Genomic DNA, 19,767 nt, shown 5'->3' with positions numbered 1-19,767 from the left:
AGAGCAGTGATTCCCAAAGTGGGTGCTGCAGTGATCCAGGAAGGCAGTGATGACCACAGGTGCATTTATCTTTCCTATTAATTGCTATTAAAAATTTTTTTTTAAATTAATTTCCAGGGGACTAAGTAATATTTTTTCTGGAAAGGGGGCAGTAGGCCAAAAAAGTTTCGGAACCACTGAATTCTAAAGGTAAACTAAGTCAGGTTTCAAATTAAACCACTTTGAGGGTTCACCATGGATTAATTTGAGAGATATGCAGGATTTGAAGAACCTGGCAAATCACTTTCTCTCTCTGGGCATTCCTTCTCATCTGTTAAATGAGAGGACTCCAATGGAAGAGCTCAAGGTTTCTCATCTGTAACCCAATGATCCCTTCTTGGAAAGATCTCCAGCTTATCAATGTCCTTTCCAAAATGTGATGTCCAGAGCTAGTATTAAGTTTATGGTTTGACCATAATAGAGTAAAATCATTACCTTTATTAATTTCTTAAATCACCCCAAGATTACATTGGTTTTGAGGGCTCTGCTATCCCACTGTTGATTCCTATTAAGTTCAGTAACCATTCACCTCCAGATCCTTTCCAGTGAAACAAGCCATAACTTTCCCATCTAATACTTAAGAAAAAAATTTTTTCTTTCCTAAACCCTTACTTTCTGTCCTATTACTAATTCTGATAGAAAAGCAGCAAGAACTAGGCAACTGGGGCTAAATGACTTGCCCAGGGTAGCATAAGTGTCTGAGGCTAGATTTGAACCTAGGTCCTCCTAAGTCAAGCCTAGTGCTGTATCTACTCTGCCCCTAGAGTTGATTTATTTTTATTTATTTATTTATTTGTTTGTTTTTTGCAGAGCCGGAAGGTATTAAAATTCATTCCTAGCAAGTTTCACTTAATTGAACACAAGCCAATCTAATTTTGATTCTCACCCAATATGTTAGCTATCCCTCCCTGTTTTGTTACCTATAAATCTGGTAAACATGCCAATTTGAACAATGCAACAATCTAGGTTCTCAGGGCTGCCATAAGGGCCACTTTAACATAAAGCCAACATATAGACTATTTCTTAAGGGAACTGAGAAAAAAAATTCAGCTGTGATTTAGGTGGTTAAGTAGGATGAAATAAAAGGATTGTTAAAGAAATGGCCTTTCATCATTGAAGACTCATTTCCACAATTCCCCACAGGTGGTCCTGTGGTTGAATAGACAAAGGACTAGACTTGGAGGCAGGACCCCCTTGTTTAAAACCTAAATCTTGATCAGGTTTCTCATCTATGAAATGAGGTCAAAAGTACCTCCTGCATAAGACTGTTGTAAGGCTCCAATGACACTCTTTAAAATGTTTTGTAATCAATTATCATTCAGCTCTTATTTTTGCAGTCAAGAGTCCCCTATGTATCTGTCACTATATCTGGAACACTCCACACTATGGTCCATAAAATTCTTCCAATTCACTTCTAAATGGCAATATTTTAGAAAGATAACCATCTGTTTTTTCAGCCCATGCAATTTTTTTGTTCTAAGAAGCTTTTCAACTTATGAGTGATTGAATTTTACAGAAAAAAAAACTGACAATGTTATTCTGGTATTTTTATAGAACTGGGCACAATATTTAACTCATTTACATTGAAGTGATTTTAACCACTCTATTTGCTTTTGACTTTCTAAAAGAGATTTGTTCATCTAGAACAGAAATTGTCCACTAACCAAGGTCTTTTTATTTCAGATCCACTGTTCTTTCTACCATGCATACCGTCCATGGAAGTAAGTTAGTTTTATGGATGTGGGACAGCTCTGAAAAAGCTCAGAGCAGGAGGTAGCAAGGACAGTGTGCCAGAAATATAGTCTAGATAGGCACCAGGGGGACTAATTGATTTACTCTTCCTATTAGTACAGAATGTAACCTAATCCAACTTTTACATATGTGAGAACTTTTACCTAGTCCAACCTTCTCAATGAGGTGGCCTTTCCACTAAATTATATGATATACCTAACATCAGAATACTAGAACTAGTAAAACCTCAGGAAACTGGAGGGGGAAAAGGGTAACTAGTAACATGGCAATTATCAGTCATTGGATGGCTACTCAGAATCCGTTTGAGGAGCATGCCCTGGCCAGCCTTCTCTTCCATTTCTCACCAGGCTACACTCTAGACTTTTATCATGCCCCAATGCCCAGTACTGTCTTTCTTCCCTCTTCCTCTGCTTTTCCATTTCCTTTTATATTTTGTCTTCCCCATTAGACTGTAAACTCTCCCTTAGGGCAGAAGCTGGCTTTATTTTTTTTTGCTTGTATTTATATTCTAATTGCTTGGCACAATGCCTGGCACATAAGGAGCACCTAGTAAATGATTGTGGACTGAATGCCCCCCCCCCCCAGCATTTAATAAAATCCTTTTTGCATTCATTCATTTAATCACTATGCAACCTGCCTCTGGCCTACCATTTGAAGTTATCTCCCATTCTTCAGACCTCATCTCTTATCCAGCTGCACACAAGTCAAATTAATTTGCATACAACCTTTGGCAACTCTTAGATAACTTCCTAGCTCTTACTTGGTCATTTCCCAAACTGAAATGCAGCCTCTTCCTAGTTTCTCTCAACAGCCCTTTTATGATATCTTTGCTGATTAATCCCTGGGTTCATAATCCCTTTGCTCAATGTTTCTTCAGCCCTCCTGCAATATGCTTGTATGATCATATACAAAAGGGAGGCTGCATGGTGTAGTGTTAAAGAGCCAGATTCAGAGCCAGAAGGTCTGGATTTGAATCCAGGCTATTCCGTTTACTATTTTTGTGACAGTGGGCAAATTAATGAATATCCCTCAGTCTGAGTTTCCTAATCTGTAAAATGTCAAGGCTTAATCTATATGATCTCAAATATTCTTTCATTGTCACTCTGCCTTCAATGATCCTTAATAAATGCTTAAGGACCAGTTCTCAAGTTTTTTTATGTATATCCTATGGTCATAAACTTTAAATTTCTCAAGTCAAGAATCCATGTTTTCTATTTCTCCTATCTCCTAACTTCACACCTAGAATCCAACAAAGAGTTCTGCAGAGTGGGCATTAATTAAAGGTAGAACCAAGTGCTGAGGAAAAAAGAAAAATTAAGCAGCCTCTGCTTTTAGGGAGTTTTGTTTCTGTGGAACTACTTGTTAACTGATTGTGGGGAGGGGGGGGAAGAGGCCCAGAAAATATAATATAAAAGTACTCCTCAGGTAAATTTAACCTTCTACAAAAACCCTTCCCAGGTCCTCCCTTAATACTAGGGTCTTCCCTCTTGAGATCACATCTAAATGCAGTTGTGTGCATGTTGTCTCCCTATTAGAATATGAGTTCCTTGAAAGCAAGGGCTGTTTTTTTGCTTTTCTTTGTATCCCCAGTTACAGAATCCCTGGCACATAATAAGTACTTAATATATGCTTACTGCCTGCCTCCTAGATGATTTCAGCACACTCTAGCTACAGGAACAGGGAACAGACCAGACTTGTGATTTTAGTGTTATGGGGAATTTCAGGATGAACAAACTTCCTCTACAAATTATAGTCTTAAAGCTGTCGAGCACAATGAGGTCACAATTAGGTGACTTGCCCCAAGTCACACAGCAAGTATGTCAGGACCTGAATCTATGCCTTCTTGGTTCAGGGGGTTAGTTCTCCACTAACTACAACACTGCAGAAATAGCAACTAAAAACCTCAGTCACCTGAGTTTAGGGCAGCAGAAAAAAGCTGGCACTCAACAGCCTGGTTCTAGATATTTCTCCTCCTGAATTCTGGCTCAAAACAAACAAAAAAAAATTTTTAAGCAAACAAAAACCCCAACAATGCCCAGAAAAGCAGGGTTCTTCCACCTAATTCTTATAACCTAACCTAAACCCAAGACATGATTCTGTGAACTAGCAACTAGGTTTGAATTTTGGCTCTGGTACTTGTACTAGCTATATGCTCTTAGAATCTGTTTCCTCATACATAGAAGTTGGATTAGATGATGTTTTCATCTGCAGAGGCTATAAATTACATATTCTCTACCCGATAAGAAGTCTACCAGTTTGGTCACTCTGTCCCTGACTGCTCTCAACACCACACCTCCATGCCAGCCAAACTGCCATGCCTTTCTGAGTTATCTCAATTCATAGAACTAATATACTTCCAACTACAATGGAAGCGCAGTGGAGCTCAGGTTAAAGGTTTGAATCCTGGCTTTACAACTTACCTACACGTGTGATCCTAGGAAGCAGTATTAATCTCTGGGGGCCCCTGCATCTTTTGGCTCTAGTAAGGTCATCTAGAGGAAGCTAATTTGAGCAGTGAATAGATATGGACCAACGAAGATCTCTCTGGAGTCTCTCCGGTCAAGAAGGATGAGTTCAGACATTTAACAGCTGTGTGACCCTGAGCAAGTGCTGACTTAGTATCTCAACTCTAAAATGGGAATAATAATAGAACCTGCTTCCCAGATTATATTTGTGGAGTGCTTGGCACAGTGCCTGGCATATAGTAAGCACTATTCAAAAGTTGGCTATTATTAGCATTATCACTGTCAACACGAAACAGTGCATTTGGTAGTGGGAGTTTTTAAATCGTGGTGGATCCACTTTTGCCAGTAAGATGGTCTAAGATTTTCCAGGGTCCAATCTTCATTATTGGTCTTGAAAAGTGGCACCTGGTTTGTAAAAATTTGGAATTACATAAATCGCATGTTAAATAAATCAAATCCAAGAAGTTCTTTCCAAAGTCCATAAGGATTTTGCACAGAAATCATAAAACTGCAGAAAAAGACTTTAAAACTTTGTTTCCCTTTCCCTCCAATTACATCCAGCCAGAGATCCAGATCGCGGGCCACAGTGGGCGGAGGGAGGAGCCTTAGGCCCTAAGGGCCCGAGTCCAGGGTAGGGCGGGATCCCCGCCCTCCCGTTTGGCGGGGCTGACTGCGCGGGACTCCCAGGGCGGAGACGAAAAAGGAGAGACTGGAATCCGCCCCGCCTCTCCCCTTCCCTCCCCAGCAGAAGCGCGGAGGACTCACGGCGCACGCGCCACCCCGCCAACTCTCCAGGCACCTGGCGCCTGCGTGGTGGGGGTTGGTGGGGGAGGGGGCGGAGAGAGCGGGAGAGGTTGGAAGAGAGGGAGACGTGAGCGCGCGCTTGACTGAGGAGGCGGGGGAAACGAAGGGAATAGGAGAGAAATGCTTTGCGGAGAACCGAACTACAAAGAGATTGACCAGAAAAACCCCCTCCGCCACTACCCAAAACTACCACCTGCAGGAGGAGAAAGCCTCTGCTTACCCACCATGGATTCTCCAGCTAGAGCCGTTGCTACTCCCGGACCGAGGCAGGAGTGTGCAAAGAAGCCTGATGATGCCATGAACTCTGAATTGGTCCTAGCAGAGGGGAGCGCGGGAGCGTGCCGGCTGGGCTGCGCGCCACGTGTGTTTAAGCCGCCCGCGTCTTGCAAGCCCCGCCCCCTGGACCCTTGGGTCCTGCATCTTTCCGGCACTACTTGTTACTGTGCTCGAGAGATGGAGAGAGGCGGAGCACGTCGGCTTCGGCCCCGCCTCTTGCCGGTGACCGCCGCCGATTGATTGGCCAGGGATGGAAGCATCCCCTCCTTCCGCCTCCTTATTGGTGGACTAGTCAGACCGCCTGCTACTATTGGGTCTCACGGATTTGGGCACCAAATTCAAAGATTTTAAAAGTACCAGCTGGCGCCTTTTGGAAGCTACTACTCTGTAGGAGCCGGTGCTTCAGCTGGTTGGTGCTGGTAGAGCTTCTTTTCCTACCTGAGCGTTGTTCCGCTCCCAGTGCCTAAGTCTGGGAATGAGCCGCCACCGCAGCCACTGCTGCTGCTCCTGCTCCTGCTGCTCCTCACCTCTTTCGGCTGCATCCTCCTCCTGCTGCAGCGGCCCAGGCGCCGTTACGGCCGCCGAATCCCAGTGCCCGACTGACAGTGAGTATCTCAGGAAAGGAGGGCGCGCGGTCCTCCCGGGAGGGGTGGAGCGGGGATGGATGGGGACGACCCCCCCTCCCCAGGAGCTGAGGCCACGAGCCGTTCTTGGGGTGGTTGACATCCCAGGGGGTTGTATGGGCAAGGGAAAGAGAATGAAAGGAGTCTAGCCTTGAAAGAGGGGATCGAATTGAGGGGGAATGAGAAGTGGGGGACCCGAGGAGAGATGATGGGCTTTTACCCTCTCCATACCGGGTTGCTTCGCTTCTCTGGGGGAAAAGAGGCGCCGCGTCAGCCCCGGGTGTCCGTTTTCCCTCCGGCGGGCAAGACTCGCCCCTGGAAGAGGCGCCAAATACCCCCCCTTTCCCCTCCCCCACCCAAGGCCTCACCTCGACGGGGCGGCCAGGTCACCTCAGACCTGCAGTTGCCCCAGGAGGAGCCAGGGATCCTGATGCCTTCTGTTCCCCCAAGCTGCCCTGGAGATGTCTTTCCTCCCAATCCAGGGCTGCTCCCCACCGCCTGGGCGCGGGAGATTGGGCCCGCTTCCCGACCATCTCCCGCCTGCCTTCCCTCTCGGGGCCATTCCTGCGGGCCCCTCAGACCAGGTCCAGTCCTCCCCTCAGGATTCGTGGGCCTCGCTCCCCTCTCCCGCCAAATGCGCCCCGCGTTTGGACAGGGCGGATTCGGGGCTATAACCTGAAGAAAGGGTTAAATTTGGTCACCCCCCCCCCCAACCCCCTTTCCCTAGCAAAGTTTCCTTGGACCAGTGGGTGCAAAGCGAACGGGTTTTTTTTTTTTAAGTTAAATTAATTTTTTATTCTTAATACTTCCAAATATATTACCTTGATCACTGTTTTAGCCATTTCCTTGGGAGGGAAATACCTCCTTTGCCTTATCTCTCTGTAGACATGTGTGGAGGTGGAAGAGTCAGGTTTCCCTCCTAATCCAAAACTGAGATGGCCTTAGCTAGAGAGTACTAGAATAAATGCTATTTCTTACCTCATTGTTGCTCTTCCCATATTGGACGTATCTGGCCATATTTTTCTTAATTTACTTTTTTAAAAATTTTACTTCATTTTACTTCAGAAGTGACCAAAAGAAAAGGTGAAGCGAAGTAATATTATTATAATATTATATCAAGGTTTCTCCCAAAAGGAAGCTTGGCCTCTCACAGAGGAAATGACAGTGCACTCATTTAAAATTAAATTTCTAGGAAGGAATCAATACTGTCCCTGTGTAATTCAGAGATTGATAGTTTGAGAAGGGATATTATTACCCTTCTTATCACTGTTTTACAGAAGATAGGGCCTGAAACATAGGAGATACTTAAATAGGAATATCTACTGATATGGCAATTAAGATTGCTAAGGACGGAAAATGTAATTTTTTCTTAGTAAAAGGTTTTGAAAGTGAAGCAAGTAGGGAGCCTTGTAACTTTGATCATTGGTGATATGGAAGCTAGTGGCAATAGGCCCCTGAGCCTTGGAAAGGCATGCACATAGCCAGTCACATGGTGGTTATCTATAAGATTTTAAGAAAGGTAAAACATGAGAGTTTTCCTAAAGAGTCTTAAGAGTTTTTTAGACCATGGTGTTTGAATTTGGTAAAAAGAAGATATATTTCACAGTTTGAGAGTAGCTCAGAGTCAGATCTAACATGAACTAATGAAGTCAAATAAAATGTGTAAAATTTAGAATAAAAAATGAATTACTAAAATTCCTTCTGCTATATAATGATTTTGGTGCTATTAAAACTTTTGAAAGAGTACTTCCCAGCTTCTGTATATACTAGGCATTGCCATTATGCATTTTCTTAACTGATTATAGCTGATAATAGAACTATGATGTGAAGAAGACTCCCTGGAATGTTGCAACTTTTAAGAGCATTCCTTATAAAGATGGGGAACCACAGTTTTATCAGATACAGTGGGTAATGATAGTGAATGATAGGAATTATGTATAAAATAGCTATATAGTTGTTTTAAAGCCTAACTTCAACAAATAATTATTAAGGACTAGAATAAATAAATGATTTTACCTTCAAAGAGAAAAAAAGCTCTGTCGTTTATTCTCCCCTTCTTTGAAGAATCTACCAATCTTAAAAAAAAAATTTTTTTTTAACCATTTTACTTCAGAAATTATCACAAGGAGAAGATGAAGAGAATGTTACCAGTTGACTTTTATAATGCTGCTTATAATCCAGTAGGGGGCGGAAATACAACGGGGACAAATAAAATAGATGGTTTGTGTATGCTCAATTCTGAGACCACCTCTGATCTTGTCTCCTCATTTGCAAAGGTGCAGTTATCTATACAAATAGGCAGATATTAAGGACATTTGGTTTTATATATAAGGTGGTCGATTAGAGCTCTTCCAGGCATAATAGAACTAGACATTCTCAGCTTAACTACTTACTAACCTTAAGCACATCATTTAATCTAAAAGCACTAGAAATATTTAGTCATTTAAGAGGTAAAAATCAATCCATCAGTTTTACAGATTAGGAAACTGAGGTGAGTGAAATAACTGCCTATGGTTGGCATATTGAATTTGTGGTAGAACCAAAGTGAAACCTAGATCCAACACCCAATACCTTTTTCTTTATATTTGAGTTTCACTTTTCCATCACAAAAAATAACGTGTCTCCTTATTTTGAGGGATAGTTTTGAAAAAGCAAATAATCATATTATTAATTTTTGACCATTCTTAGTTTAAGCAATACTTATTTTATAATTAAGGAGACTACTTAATCTGTAAGTGGTTTTGAAAGTGAAGCCAAGTAGGGTGCCTTTTGACTTTGATCAGGGTTTGATGATGGCAACTCAAAGGAACATTGAAATGTAAATCATTTAAAGTTGATGACAGGAAATACTATAGACCTGAAGGGAGAAGTCAATACTAACCTTTTTCCCCCACCCCAAGTCTTTTTGGTTGTGGTTTGTGGGAAAGAGCAGTGCCTCAGCCCCTGCCTATGTAAATCTACCATATTAGGTTACGTTAGTTTCTAGTGAGTGCAGCTTCAAAACAAAAACAAACAAAAACAACCCTTACTTTCTGTCTTAGAATCAATACTGTGTGTTGGTTTTAAGGTAGAAGAGCAGTAAGTGCTAGGCAGTGGGAGTTAAATTACTTGCCCAGGGTCACATAGCTAGGAAGTGTCTGGGGTCACATTTGAACCCATGACCTCCCAACTCTAGACCTAAGATCTTACCTTTCACCTAAGATGTATTCTCTAGGGGACCACTAGGTATATAAGTGAACTGAGAGCCGCCAAGCCTAGAAATTGGAAGTCCTGGCTTCAAATGTGGCCTTACACTTCCTAGCTGTGGGACACTGGGCAAAAAACATCTTTTGAGCTTCCTGATTCCTGTACAGGGCAGCCACTATCCTTATCATGTTATCCACCACCTTTCACTCTGCCTTTTTCCACTTAACCAGTCAGTTTTCAAAATATATATTCTCCCTTTCTCTATATCAATTACCCTTTCATATCTCTCCTTTGTATTTACACTCTAGTGTAGATCCTCACCACCTCTTAATCTGGACCATTGGGTTGGCTCTTACTTGGTCTTCCTACCTCCAGTCTACCCTCTTCTCCAGTCCATCATCCATACCATAGAGTCTTGTTCATGGAATGGTAAGGATCCATTATCAATGGATCGGAGAGAATATAAGAAAAGTGAAAAGGTAGGAGGCAGTTAGGTTTGGAGGACTTTATATTTGATCTTGAAGGCATTCGAGGGAGCCAAAATGTATTTATCCATTTTTTAGGAGTGACATGATCAGACCAGTGCTATTATAATAGTCCAGGTGTGGGATAATGAAGGCCTACAGTGTCAAGGGGCATATTCAAGAGTTCTTTGGCAATAGCTCCAATATGAGGGATTTGGAAATAGTGAAAAGTTGAGGATAACATCTGCTTTTTAAAATTGGCAGTAATGGGAGAGGTAGGAGAAGAAAGAAGGTTGGTTAGCAGTAAAGATGAGTTGACAATATCCTAATTGGTATACCAGGGTAATTTTTTTTTTAACCCATGTTAATTTGCCCAGAGTTGAATTGGCATTTATTTGGTGTGTATTTAACAATGCATATCTAAATATATAAACTTGCATTTCTCATTACTTATAAAGATGAAAAAATAAGGTTTTAATTTTTAGTTTATTTTCTTATCTTTAATATTCTTAATTTCTGGGCTTTCCTCTTTTTGTTCATTAAAAAGTAAAGTAAAACTTGTTTCTTCTTTGCCATTGTTTTGAAGAACTGAGTTTGTGCAAAGAAGAGGTTAAAGGAAAAGTGACCTTCTGTATCATCCAGAAAAATTATAGTACCAGATGATATATTTAAAACTAACAATGTGGGGCCAACTTAGAAGTTACACAGTCAAATATGTAACTGGTTTTTGGACCATTCAAGACAGTCAGGTAATAGAATTGAAGTTTAAAACATTAGAGTAGTTTATCTTTCTTGGAACTCCCACTTGGAAAGCATTGATCCATTCAACACTTATAAACTGATAGGTTTTTAGGAGATACAAAGTTTAGAGAGATCCCAATTGTTGCTTCCATAAAGCTTACACTCAAATTGAAGAATGAGATATACTGTTATCTATTAATAGCCAGACTGTGAAAAAGAGGTACTTGAGTTCCACTGAGTGAAATTCTTTACCTATTGAGTGATCTGGGAAGGCTTCCTGGTAGGAATGGCATTTGAATTGGGCTTTTAAAGGATACATAAGAATGCAAAGTGTGAGTGTGTGTTGGGGGGGGGAGGAATATTCCAGAAATTAAAAACTACTAGAATAAAATTGAGAAATGTGATAAGAAAGTGTTAAATATTACTAGGTCCTAATTAGTTCTGATAATGAAATCAATAAAGTGGTGCTCTTTGTCAAAGTCATAAACATAAAAATATGGTTGATTGATTCCTGCCCAAAGGAAATATGAAGTGAAAATTTGAATAATGTGACCAAAGTTTCACTGAGGATTCATTACTTGTACTAATCAGGACCTAAGTATTGTAGTTTGTCTAAGACAATAGTATGGAAGAGGGGGTTAGTTATCCTCAGTAAACTCCTTTGCCTCCTGTTTACCTTTAGTATCAAATATAAAGTAATAGGTAGCATTTAAAATCCTCTATTTGGCTTTTTAAATCCTTCTCAATCTGGACCTTGTATGTTTCCGGTCTTATGCATCATTCTATTCCAAGGACTGATTCATTGGCAATCCCTTATTCCTGGAATGCTCTCCTTTCACATCTTCAAGATTCTTTCAGTAGTCAGTGCAAATCTCACCTCTGCTAGAGGCCTTTCTTTTTATACTCCTGTGCTTTAGTCAGGCATATAGTTAGTAAGAACTTGTTGATGGGTTTGTTGATTTTTGTTAAAGAGATAAGGCTAGAAATGATGCCAAATTATGGAGTCTCCAGTGCCAAGCAGAGTTCTTTAGAACTATACTTGAAAGACAGTAGAGAGCCAGTAAAGATTTTTAATCATTGTCAAAAGGAGAGAAAGGCCCCCAACGACCTTAAGTGGACCTGTTATGAGAGAACATGTGAATCTTAGAGGATATTTAGTCATGGATTATTTTCAGTTACTTTTGGAGGAAGTATCCTGAGGAAGTTGCCTGAGATCAGAAATCCACTGGAATCTATTGGTTTTGTTATGTTTAAAGAACTGATTTGCTAATTTGCAATACAAATCCAAAATACTGGTTGAGAACTGGTGGACCTGAGGTATTCATAGTAATTTGATTATTCAAGTACTGAGATACTACTGGAGTAACCCACCCCTTGCAAATTGCTCTTTTGTTCACTTCTCTTCCCTTTCTACTTCAAGTATCTACTCACCCAACAGAACAAAAGAACTTGTTTGGAGGAAAGAGGCTGGGGTTGAAACCTTGTTTTCTACTACTTTAATTCATTATTCCTCTGCCTTTGAATGTTGGTTCTATATTAATCCAAACATAGTTATGGGAGCAGAAAAACTGGGATATAAATGATATTGTAAAAGTACAATAAGAATCAGCAACTGATTGGTAGTTGTTTGTTTTGTTGTTTTGTTTGTTGTTTTTTTAAGAGCTGGAAGAGACTTTAGAGATCACCTAGCCTAAACCCTTCATTTTACAGATTAGAAAACTGAGGCAAATGGTCACATGGGTAATAAACAGAATTAGGATTTGAGCTCTTGGCTTCTGAGATAACCAGTCCAGTGCTCTTTCTAATGTAGAATTACAAAGTGCTATATTATTGGCTGTCATGTTGATGACTTAAAATTTCAGCTGGCAGCAGAGATGCTCTCCTCATCCAAATTGCTGAAATCCACAAGTTCAGAATGTATTCAGGAAATAATAAGATACTAAAAGAGAAGGCCCAATGAGAGTGAATTCTAAGGACAGATCCTAAAGGGCCTTATGAATCATTTTTTAAAATGGATTTGGTTAGCATAATATCATTGAATTCTTAAGTCTTAAGCTGGAAAGGACATGAAACCATCTAGTGCCCAAGGTGGTTAGATGACTTCGCTTTCACAGAGGATAAAGGCAAGATTTATAACTTTGTCTTCTAACTCCAGAACTAGTACTATTTTCAGTGTATAGAACAGCTTTCTTGGTAAATAATAAAAAGAAATGAGATTGGGGGCAGCTGAGTAGCTCAGTGGATTGAGAGCTAGGCAGAAGACAGTGATACCCTGGGATCTAAAATTTTGAATGAAAGATATAACTGAGTTCTGATTCTCATAATCCCACTGAATCGTTTTGTGAAGTATGCAAGTCAGAACCTCAGCTTTTCTCTATCAACAAGAATTTATTCAGCACTTGTTTTGTGTCTTACACCATCCTAGGACTGGGGAAGATACAGGGACTGATTAGACTGGACTCATGATTTCTAATGTCTTTTCCAATATTATTATTTGATTCAACTGAATGGTGGGGGGGGGGGTCTTTCTATGAGGGTATCCTTGAGAAGACTGAAATTTTAAGGATACAGAGCATCTCTTTTATAAACTCTCAATAGGGTATTTTCCTAATAAAACTCAGTTTGAATCTTGCCTCAATTTTCCATGTTTGGACTTTCCATAACTGAGCTGCTATGCTGCCCGCACTGCACCGGTCAGGGTTCTGCACATAGAAAGCAATTTCTATGGAGAGGATACTAGTAATGTTCACTACAAAGTGCTTGAGTTGGATGAACCTTGGAATTTAATGAAGCGGGTGAAGAAGCAGCATGTTCTAGGCAGCAAGTAAACCAACATTACTATGACATAGTTAAGAGAATAATGTAGAGATAAGCCTGGAGGGGTAAGGCTAGTACCAGGTTGCAATGGACTTTAATAAGGCTGGTTCTATTTTCATTTTCATTAATTTTATCAGCTAACACTGAAGAAATGATCATGGTAGTATATCTCATTTTAGAGTCTGCCTGGTAGCAGTCTAATTTAAGTTACAAAGTGTAATTAAGGTAGTGAAATAGTTGTAATCGGTAACTTGTAATCATTGTCATTACCTTATAAGTTATACCTCTTGAACATCATATAGATAACAGATACATGGACTAAATATACATTTAGTCCAATCTTTTTATTTTATAGATGAGGAAACAAAGGCACAGAGAGGCCATGTAACTAGATGGTATAGACTATAAAATGCTAAGAGAATCTAATTATATGTTTTGTTTTATGAAGTAGTTTGAGTAAATGTTTTGTATTCTTTTTGCAGGATACAAATCAGAGAATAAAGACAACGATCCATTCTATTCTGTCAAAATGAAATGTGATTTTAATTGTAACCATGTTGATTCTGGGCCTACATTAGTAAAGCCTGATATTAATAAAAAGCTGGAATCTGGTACTCCTGAATATTTGGAAGATTTTTGTAAAGACTGTATTAAAGACCACAGAAGGCTATCCTACTCTGGACCTCAGAATGTGAGCCCTAGGATAGTAGAACTGAAAACTGAAAACAGACCAGTCCACAACAAGGAAAACCAAGCACTGCACATGCTTGATGCTTCAAGTGAATCTGAAGAGCTGGAGAGCAGTAGACTTTATGAGGACAGTGGCTACTCTTCATTCTCTCAGCAAAGCAGCCCCGATGAACAGCAATATAACAGCATTCTATTGTCACGGAATTTCATTATCAGCCCCAAACCCTGCTTTCTACAGAGCCAAAGCACAGAACAGTTTCCAAATAAAAACTTGTTGCCAATTCTTCATTTTGAGGAAGTGGTTTGTTCGACTTTAAAAAAGAATGCCAAAAGAAATCCTAAAGTAGATTGGGAAACAGTGGAAAGACTAGTTTCCCATGGAGATTTTGGACTACATAATGTAATTGGTAGAAAAATGGGCTTAGAGCAACTGGATATTCTCAGTGAACTTTTCCAGAGAGGACTCAAACATATCTTAGCAAGCATTTTAAGGCACCTCAGGGAGATGGACTTAATCAAGTAAGTTTACTTTTTTGCAAAGAAGTTATTTCATAGGTGCTCTTTCTTGGATATATGCTAGAGTAGAACTTTGGAATGATTATTTTAATTTAGTCTAGATCCACATTTCTAATACTTTGGAATAGGAAGACAAAGAGAGGTTCACAAATAGGACTTAGAATCATGTATGAGGACCTCCCTGCTGAGGAAAACAGATTCTTGTACACTCTCTATTTTTGAATTATAGAAACATACAGATTTCAAAGCATACTTGGTATAAGATCTATGGGACTATGTAGTAGTATTCAAGTCCCATCGAGCTAAATTTGGATTTATTATTTTTATATTCGCTTTTTGGAAAAATCTTTGGTTTCATTGGTGTACGTATCCCATTCACAGACACATTACAGTCTTAACATAACAACTGATAGCCTTTATGAATTACTGTGACCAAAAAATAATTTATCAAATTTTCAGTCTTCTAATGGTAAGCCGCTCAAAACAGAATTGTTTCTTATATTTATAGAACATTAATGTTTTTACAGATTGGTAAAATCTGACACAATTTGTGCTTCCCTGGCATAGATTTTAAGAACCTGTGTTTGCTTCCCTGCAGATTTGAACTTAAATAAGGGATTTTGATATATTCAGTCTCAATCAAGATAGTAGTGAATACAATATAGGTCTTAAGTACTTAGCTAATGGCAATGTTTATAGATATTCTGTAAAATGAAAACTTTATTTGTAGGAAGCAAGATTAGCTCTTGTGTCATTATTTTGCTAGCCTTTACCAATATGACTGGAGAGATAATCATTTGTATTTTTACCTTGTCAGTGTGGCCAGAGTGAGTGCAACATGGAAGAAGATTCTGAAAGACAATAAAGGGGCTTTCCACTTATATAGTATGGCAATGAAGAAAGCTAATGTAAGTTTTAACAGTTAAATGATTTCATTTTCATTTATATCACCTATTTTTCATGATCAATATAGATAGAAAGCAGACTTAAATAATTAGAAATTCTAAATATAGTAAGGCTCCTGTATCCGCAGGGGTTCAAAGAACTAAGACCTTCTGCAGGATGGTTGAGACCGCTGATATAAGGGAATACCTACTGACACCATATTTGTATGCTTTTTCTCGCACTTCTCTCTCTCACCTGCGACTTTAAAAATGAAAGTGAAAACAGAAACTTCAGCCCAATTTATATGCCTCCAAATATTTTAATCTATATGAGAGACAGTAGAGAAATGAACATTGGCTTTAGAAGCACAGGATTTGAATTAAAATCCTGCTTCAATCACTGTTTCTTCTATGTGACCTTGAATGAGTCTCACTCAACCTCTAGACCCTTCAGGTTCCTCATCTATAAAATGTAAGAGTATGGATGTCTTCTGGGATCCCTTAAACTCCATTGAAAACCCTATCAATCAATAATCATTTTAATTTGTTTTTTCTACTGTGTATCCTGTACTATGCTACAAACACGCTTTCATGAAATTTATATTCCATTGGGAATAGCTTATAGTGTGACCTAGGATCCTAACATATTTGAGAATTAACAGTAATCCATTCAATAAAACATTTATCAATTTGGACATGGCAACTACATAATAAAAACTTGTTGTGCCGTTTCTATCAATGATTTAAGTTGGGTTTTATATATATTGGTTTTAGGATGAAAATTTAAGTTGATTTGTAACCAAACTGAAGGAATTATATATATATATAAGGTGTGGTCACCAGGAATCAATCAAATCTAGATTGCTTCTATAATTATCTTGTTTTTGATTTGTTACTTATTGTCACCTGTGGGTAACTCCTCTCCCCTCCCCACTAAGGGAGGTGGGGATGACATTATCTCTGGTGGCTAGAGTTTTAACTGTGAATGGGCTTCAGCTAATTCCATTTACACACTTAATTGATAGCTACATTGGGTTGTCAAAGTTGTAATAGAGAGCAAAAATCACTTAAGACAGACTGGTATTTGTATCCTGTCCCCAGATACTAGGTATAAACAGAAAACAAAAAGTAGTAAATTATCTATGTAATATTTGTTTGTATATTTTGAAAACATTTTTGTATGCTTAGTGCAACTTAATAATGTGTCTGTCTTATGTAAAATCATTCTAGGTTAATTTGGGGAAAATTTTTATTGCCTCTTTTTAAAGGATTTTTTTTACACTTTTTAAAAAGGATTACTAAGTATGTCATTCTCAATGGGATGGTAAGTGCTGTTCACTAACTCTTTTTCTAACCATTTTTTATAGGAAAATACCACTAAGTTTTCAGCTCAGGCTGCAACTAGAGAATACGTTCTAGTCAGGGCAGCATTGGCTTCTGTACAGAAATCAACAGCCCAGGTTCCTAGTGCATCCAAAAAAGTATCTCGGTCTAAATTGTCTGATCAAGGAGTTTCTGCATACAGCCGACACAACGAGTTTTCTGAGGTAAATCTTTTTTGTTTATATATTAATAATATAAAGATATAAACACATGCATTCTAAAATCTATAGTCAATTTCTAGGACAATTTTGGCTTCAAAAGGGATTTCTTCATAACTCCCCGTTTTTATATGTAAATCATTACTAAAGTAAAGAATCTAAAAGCATAAGTAAATCTTCCCTAAAACCTAAAGGTATTATATCACCTGATGCAGCATAGTGATTATTCCCTTCACTAGGTGTTTTGTATTGCATTTCAGGTTGAGATTACTATTTCATGATTCAAAAGTATTAGTGTCCCTGGGAGAATACTGTTAAACAGATGGGTTTGGAGTGGTGGAGGAGGGGGATTAATAAGCATTTTGATATCAGCATTCTGTATTTCTCAGATGAAATCCAGCCAACTTTTCCTTTCTCATTTTAAGAGCCAATTTATTGCCTATCCAAGATAACATACAGTGTTGACTACATTCAGTCAATTAACAGGTTTTTTGTCTTATTTTTTGAAACTGCTTCCAGTCCTAGTCCCAATACTGATTGGCATGGAAACTTCAACCTGTTAAGTTTTTCTAGTATTGATTGGTTTGTCTGTCATTAGGCAAGCGTGGTGACCTTTCCCTCCCAAAGGCTCACCAAATTACTGTAACTCAGAAGTACAAAGCTTGATCAACCCACCATCTTCCGTTTCCTCAGTAGTAAGAGACTATGGTTCTATTCTGCCATACTTAGCTTCAGCAAGCATTTTTAAAGTGCCTACTCTACCAGGCTCTGGGGATACAAAGACCTATTTGTCCTAGAATCCTCAGTATTTTCTATCCCATTCTCCCTCCACCAATATTGTTAGCCAATTGATTTGTATATGATGACCCACCTCAAGAAAATGGGTGAAAAAAAAAGCTCCTGGGAGAGATTTAGTTTATTCCTATTATATAGTCTTTAAGTAACTTATTCTCACTATGCTATAGGAAAATTCCTGTGCTGATTTTTTTAATATGTGAATTTTTTTTATAGGTTGCCAAGACCTTGAAAAAGAACGAAAGCTTAAGAGCCTGTATCCATTGCAACTCACCTGCAAAATATGACCCCTATTTACAGAGGGCGACATGCAACCGAGAAAGCTGTGGCTTTGATTTTTGTACAAAATGTTTATGCAGCTATCATATCACCAAAGACTGTTCAAATGAAAAAACTTTAAAAGCAAACTCCAAAGTGGGACCACTTCCTGGTAGTAAAAAAAGTAAAAAGAATTTGCGGAGGTTATGATCTATTGTTATATCAATTGCAATTTGCAGGCTGTTAAAGTTGGGTTGGAAATGTTACATCAGGTGATTATTTGCCTGAAGTCTTTATTTTAAACCAAAAAGAAAAGTGACTATATTGTTATTTTCTTAATTCTACATGAACATCAATTAAAAAAACTACAGTGAAATTTTTGGAACTTGGTAGCTTTGGTGTGTTTTTTTTTTTTAATCCTACTACATTTATTACCAAATGAGAATCCCAATACAAAATTAAAGCATTGTTTGATTGTGTCTTTAAAAGACAGGAAATAGCCAGTTAAGACTGGAATAGATTACAATCAAAAGGGATCTATTTAGAATATCTTTTCCATAAGTATACTTTGGATATTCGTGTCAAAAGAATGTAGTTTATACCCAAACTATTTAAACATGCTATACATTTTTTCCAGTTATTTTTAATATGATTTTCAAGTTTAAAAATGTATTTGATATCCTCCTACCGATTTTATTCTTCAAGGTACTGTTCATTTGGCTTCCAAGTTAAAGTAACCACAACTTGCAATATCAAGAGTCTTGTCTGTGTGATTGTTTTTGTCCTTATCAATGTCAGTGAGTCTGTAATTCCCTCCAGTTATATTCAAAAGGAGAGGAATATTTGTAACTGTGATGTCTTATTTTTCTTCTCTAAAATCTGTTTTTAAGACTTTTGTACATTTGTTATATATTTTTCCATATTTTATGTGTATTTACATAATAAAAATTAAATATTCTACTTAAATATCATTTGGTTGGTTGTTCTGTAAATATTTAAGCCAAGTAATGGAAACTATTCTTTGTAATTGAGCTAACACTTCTGAGCTCTCATCAGGTTTACTTTTAAATGCCCTATGCAAAATCTGAATTATCACCAGCTATCAACATTAATTACTTCATTATTGCAGTATTTTTTTTCTATCTGCCAGTCTCTATTCAAATTTCTCCAAATATGTTAGGTAGTGCTAATAAAATACAATCTGTATAAATGTTAAATAGCTTTATCTTCAGCGCCAAATATTTCTCTCTATTTCTAGTTATCCCTATTGCAAATGTGAGCCATTGGTAAAAGGTCAGGATTGGCTGGTAGTTTATAAAGGGATCACTTAAGAATCAGTTACTACTGGGGAAGCTAGGATGAGTGGAAAGAGTGTCAGACCTGGAGTCAGGAGGACCTATGTTCAGATCTCGCCTCAGACACTTCATAGGCTATAAGACCCTTAGGCAAGTCACCTAACTCCAGTTTCCTAGTCCATACTGCTCTTCTGCCTTAGAATTAATACTTGATATCAATTCTAAGACAAGGTAAGGATTTTGTTTTATTTTTTTTTGAACATGAATATGAGGAGTGACAACTGCCACTACTTTAAAGAAATATATTATTTTAAAAAATATATTGTATCTTTAGGATAACTAAAAAATCCCTTGTGGTTATTTGGTGTAGTCGCTTATTTCTACCATACAAGAATCCCAAGATGGTGCTCTTGTGACACAAAGTGAATCCAGTAGTTTTATTTTTTTCCCAAAAGTGACATTTTATTTTCTTGTAGATCAAAATTACATGGTAGGGCTACAGATTTAAATTAGTATGATAATTTTTTTTTAGAAAGGATAAATGAATATAGAAACATTTATCTTATTAAATACATTAGCTCCTTCAAGGTAGGCGAGGTTTATGTGTCTCCCACTGAATGG

General features: G+C 38.3%; 1 protein-coding gene across 1 annotated transcript; it reads left to right on the top strand.

Annotated features, from left to right (window-relative positions):
• The first annotated feature begins 5,811 nt into the window (after positions 1-5,811).
• On the top strand, positions 5,812-18,061 carry FBXO5 (F-box protein 5). Its single transcript, XM_044676813.1, has 5 exons — positions 5,812-5,941; positions 13,650-14,376; positions 15,191-15,281; positions 16,625-16,804; positions 17,810-18,061. The coding sequence occupies exons 1-5, from the start codon at positions 5,812-5,814 to the stop codon at positions 18,059-18,061; spliced, it is 1,380 nt and encodes a 459-aa protein (XP_044532748.1).
• Positions 18,062-19,767: the final 1,706 nt, after the last annotated feature.

Source organism: Gracilinanus agilis, chromosome 4, assembly GCF_016433145.1.
Source record: "Gracilinanus agilis isolate LMUSP501 chromosome 4, AgileGrace, whole genome shotgun sequence".
Taxonomy (NCBI): Eukaryota; Metazoa; Chordata; class Mammalia; order Didelphimorphia; family Didelphidae; genus Gracilinanus; species Gracilinanus agilis.
This window is presented reverse-complemented; position numbering and strand designations above follow the sequence as displayed.